The sequence below is a fragment of the Benincasa hispida genome, chromosome 3 (genome assembly GCF_027475165.1).
Source record: "Benincasa hispida cultivar pf3 chromosome 3, pf3_genome.v1.1, whole genome shotgun sequence".
NCBI classification, from domain to species: Eukaryota; Viridiplantae; Streptophyta; class Magnoliopsida; order Cucurbitales; family Cucurbitaceae; genus Benincasa; species Benincasa hispida.
The window spans coordinates 6,090,739-6,094,808 of NC_143480.1; the positions used below are offsets into that span (position 1 = coordinate 6,090,739).

Genomic DNA, 4,070 nt, shown 5'->3' on the forward strand with positions numbered 1-4,070 from the left:
GGGGAGTTTAAATTTTATCGGAACATTCTTAAAAAAAAAAAAAGAAAAAAAAAATTGTAGATTGACATATATTTTTCTTTTCATAAAATTAGGGTTTAAATTCTCCATCTTTTATTATTAAAAAATTCAAATATAATCTTGATTTTAATACTGTTATTTCTAAATTAATTTAGTCTTTATTAATTAAAATATTAAAATATATTCACTTAAAAATTTATTTACTTTATACATTTTGTTGTCTTTTAACCCTTTTTTTTTTTTTAAAAAAAAAACGATTAGATTTAAGAGTTGGTAAATTAAAAGCTTAAAATTAAACAAAATCCAAATAAATGATATTTTAATTAAGTAAATACTACTAATAAGTAGGAAAATATGGTAGTGATATCTCATATATCTTTTGTAAAAGTTGTATTTAATCCAATGTTGATAACATCCACAACTTAATTTGTGATTAAAAATAAACTTAATCATTATTTCTAAAAAAAAAATAAAAATAAAAATAAAAACAACTTAACCGTTAATATACACTTTAATTTAAACTAATAAATAAATAAATGTTGTATTAAAAAAATAAAAATAAATAATGGCCATGGCTATGAATTCCAACTTTTGACGGCCATCGGCGCACGTGTTAAGTTGGGAGTTGGGAGTTGGGGTGGTGAGAGAATTCCACAGAGCACTTTTATCTGCAAAAATCGCAATGACGACTCTGTTTGTGTTTTCCCACTCTCCGCTGCGCTTGATTTTCAAACCAAAGGTCGTACCGAAATCATCTCATCCGTTCACTGCTTATTCTTTTACTAATTTCACAATTTGCAGGTCTCAATTCCGTCGCTGTTTCACACCATCAGTCGCCCTCATGGACGGTAATTCGTTTCTCCCGATTCAAATGGATCTTTTGATTCATCATTTTATGCCATGCTGATGATATCTGGATGGAGAAGAAACGCCTCTCTGTTTTTGAAATTGTTGGCGTAAAAATTTGATTGCATGCTAGGTGTTTGATTATATGACTGACTCGCTTATTTGATTGCTTGATGAATCTGTAAACGAGCAATCGCGCTTGAGAAACGCAGTGTTCCGTATGTGGTGGATCTGCGATTTTTTTATTATCGTTTTGAAATCAAGAATAGCGTACTTGTTTGGTTTTGTTTACGTAATCAAGAGTCACATATCTTTGTTTTGATCATGCATGGGTCCGATAATCAAAGATTGATCCAAAAATTACCTGTAGAAAGGGTGATTATGTTGTGTGGATAGAAGGCTCTTTGATGGATCAAGCGTTGAAAAACTTGATCTCTGATAATTTCAAGTGGAATGCATATTGCCTATGACTGAAGTTGCATTGAAATTATCACATTAGGAGTCGTATTTTTTATTATGGACACTGCATAGATGCTTTTGCCAATGTCTGATTCTTGAGGCCTCATATGTGGGTTTGAACCCGCGTGTGAATCCTTTGTGTGCAACTTTCTCTGAAAGGGAATTTGTTTGCTCTATGATCTGCCGCATTTATGTGTCTTGTTTCATCAATGATGAACGGATACTTACTGTGATGTTTGTATGAATAGCAATACAGCATTAACGTTTCATCACTATGGGTTTCGTTATAGATTCAGACAGAGGTAATTTGTGTATGTGTACAGTCCAATGTCTCGAATTACTGGGATATGTTGGGAGCATGTGGGCTTATCATCAACTAGGAAATCACTTTCTGGATTTAGAATGCTTTGCACTGGCGAAGGTGCGTGTTGGTTTTTAAGCACGTTGGAATTTGTTGAGTGGCTTTTGAAAGTGAACGTTCTTTTTTATTTATTTATGCATGAGATTTTCCTGGTTGATGACTAATCCAACCAGAGGATATCTTCTACTGTCAGGGAACCTGTAGGATCTCTTCTTATGACAGCCTCCTTACTGTCCCATGTCTAAAACATGCTGCTTGTTCTGCATGTACACCGTATTGCAATTTGTGTATGCATTGTTGCTTATGTGACATAATTGATCATTTTGTATGTGCTAGATTTGACCACTAAAAAATGTGTTCCTTGCAACTCAAATGATTTGCGACCAATGACCGAGGATGCGGCAAAACGTTTAATTCGAGAGGTATGCAATGTCCATCTCCGTTTGTTTAAACTATCATCTTATGCACTGCATTTCATTTATTCATTTGTTGTTGTTGTTGTTGTTTTTTTTTTTTTTCCGTATAGCTATCTGATTGGAACCTTGTAAATGAAGATGGTAAGCTAAAGTTGAACCGATCGCTGAAGGTGAAGAGTTTTCTTAAAGGAATGGAGTTGTTTAAACTTATAGCTGAAGTTGCAGAGGCAGAGGGTATCTTGCTTTCTATCAACCAAATATATGATGCACTCGTTTCTGTTTTCATGAATCACCACGATTCATTTAGTTGCAATATGAATTTTGCTGAGCTGTAGATCTGACTTCTATAATTCAATGCAGGCCATCACCCTGATCTTCATTTAGTTGGATGGAACAATGTAACAATTGAAATCTGGACACATGCAGTAGGTAAGATTTATTGTTTATCTAGAGCATGAAATAAAACTCCCCTAAACTTTAAACTTATACTTATTTGTTTCATTCATAATTTTAACAGCCTGTTTTGAACTGTGTAAAAGACCATTTCAACATGAAGAGGCCTTATTTCTAAACATTTTTTACTAATTCCTGTACATTGAAACAATATTCTTTAATCTGTACGAGTCTTATATTTGTAATATGGTGATTTGTGCCTTGAAAATAACGTGGACATGTGGCAAAACATTTCCGGACAGGGAATATAAAATATATCATAAAAAAATTCCAAATGCAGGATTATTTATGTCCCTTTCCCTTTTCCTTTACCCCTAAACAAAAGGCTAAAAGAGGGTTAAAAAACACCTCCATTGGCACAATATGGTACGAGGAATTAGGGAATACCTTTATATCTGGTCAAGCTAACAAGGAGTTGTGGGAACATTCAAGTCATATTGAATAATAATGGAGTTAATATAATTTTCACATGGCAAAAATGTTGGTCTGTGTAGTATTGTAAGCTATCGGGTCAAGTTTTTATCCATTGCCTCTTAAAATCTTGTCCAAGGGAAATACCTTCAAATGGCCATGGCTCGGAATCAACGTATTTTCCGTCTTCCACTACATTTTATCTCCATCTACCTTGTTTCTGCATTGCTTCCTTGCATAATTAAACTAGTTTCCTGGCTTATTTACCCCCAACTTGTTCAATTTTGTTCTTATTTAGATTTGTGTGATATTGGCTTTTGACTTAATTAGCTTTTGGGCAGGTGGACTGACTGAAAATGACTTCATTCTCGCTTCCAAGATCAGCAAGCTTGATGTTCATGACCTACTAAGCCGGAAAGTTTCTATTAGCAGTCAACATGACTGTTGAACGGGAACCATAACATTCCAACATTCGTCCAATGTTCTTGTTCATTTTCATGCATGTTGTCCTAAGTCGAGATTCCCAGGTTGTCTCTTCATACATTACGAGTCGACTCAGTTCAGTTTTGCAGTTTGAAAGATAGTTATTATCTTTGGGGTTTATTGAAGAATTGTGTTCTTTTTTCCTTTTCTTTTGTTAGTGTGGTACGGTGAGCTTTAAACCCTGTAGGTGATTTGCTGTTTTGTAGTTAGTTAGATGGAGATGATTCGTATTTTCGTGGATCCCTGATTTTATTTTTGTTTTGTGATAATCTCAACCGTTAATAATGATATTGGATTTGTCCATACCATTCTAGGTTCTGGCTGGTTTAGGTTTTTTCTTTTATATATATGTTCAAAAATTGAGTGATAACAAAGGGAGTTGTTTAGAGAACTGGAATCAAACTAATTATAAAACTTTCTTTACTATTCTAATAACATCTAGTGTGCTCTAATTGCAAGGACAAAAAATTTGCATTTCATAGAATCAGTGTTGTTCTCAGCCCATAATAAGGGTGTAACCCTACTTCCGGGTGTAGAAATGTTGGTCATCTTTGGGGGAAAAAAATGTCACAACGATAATAAAATTTGACTTTTCTGCATATTTGTTTAGTAACTTTTTCTAT

At 33.8% G+C, this 4,070-nt stretch overlaps 1 protein-coding gene across 2 annotated transcripts; it reads left to right on the plus strand.

Annotated features, from left to right (window-relative positions):
- Nucleotides 1-603: 603 nt before the first annotated feature.
- Nucleotides 604-3,750, plus strand: LOC120072769 (pterin-4-alpha-carbinolamine dehydratase 2, mitochondrial). 2 transcript variants are annotated; one of them, XM_039025248.2, is made up of 7 exons: nucleotides 604-757; nucleotides 820-866; nucleotides 1,647-1,744; nucleotides 2,021-2,106; nucleotides 2,211-2,334; nucleotides 2,461-2,529; nucleotides 3,306-3,750. In XM_039025248.2, exons 1-7 carry the CDS (start codon nucleotides 701-703, stop codon nucleotides 3,410-3,412), a joined length of 588 nt encoding a protein of 195 aa, XP_038881176.1. In that variant the 5' UTR covers nucleotides 604-700; the 3' UTR covers nucleotides 3,413-3,750. The 2 variants fall into 2 exon arrangements, with proteins under 2 accessions (XP_038881176.1, XP_038881177.1); XM_039025249.2 differs by lacking the exon at nucleotides 1,647-1,744 and having other exon boundaries at nucleotides 610-866.
- Nucleotides 3,751-4,070: the final 320 nt, after the last annotated feature.

Excerpts from the sequence above, each read along its gene's own strand:
- LOC120072769 (XM_039025248.2), top strand. The coding sequence starts at position 701 with ATGACGACTCTGTTTGTGTTTTCCCACTCTCCGCTGCGCTTGATTTTC. Across the intron at positions 867-1,646 it reads ATCAGTCGCCCTCATGGACG|TCCAATGTCTCGAATTACTG; the intron begins GTAATTCGTTTC and ends GTATGTGTACAG. Across the intron at positions 2,530-3,305 it reads AATCTGGACACATGCAGTAG|GTGGACTGACTGAAAATGAC; the intron begins GTAAGATTTATT and ends GCTTTTGGGCAG.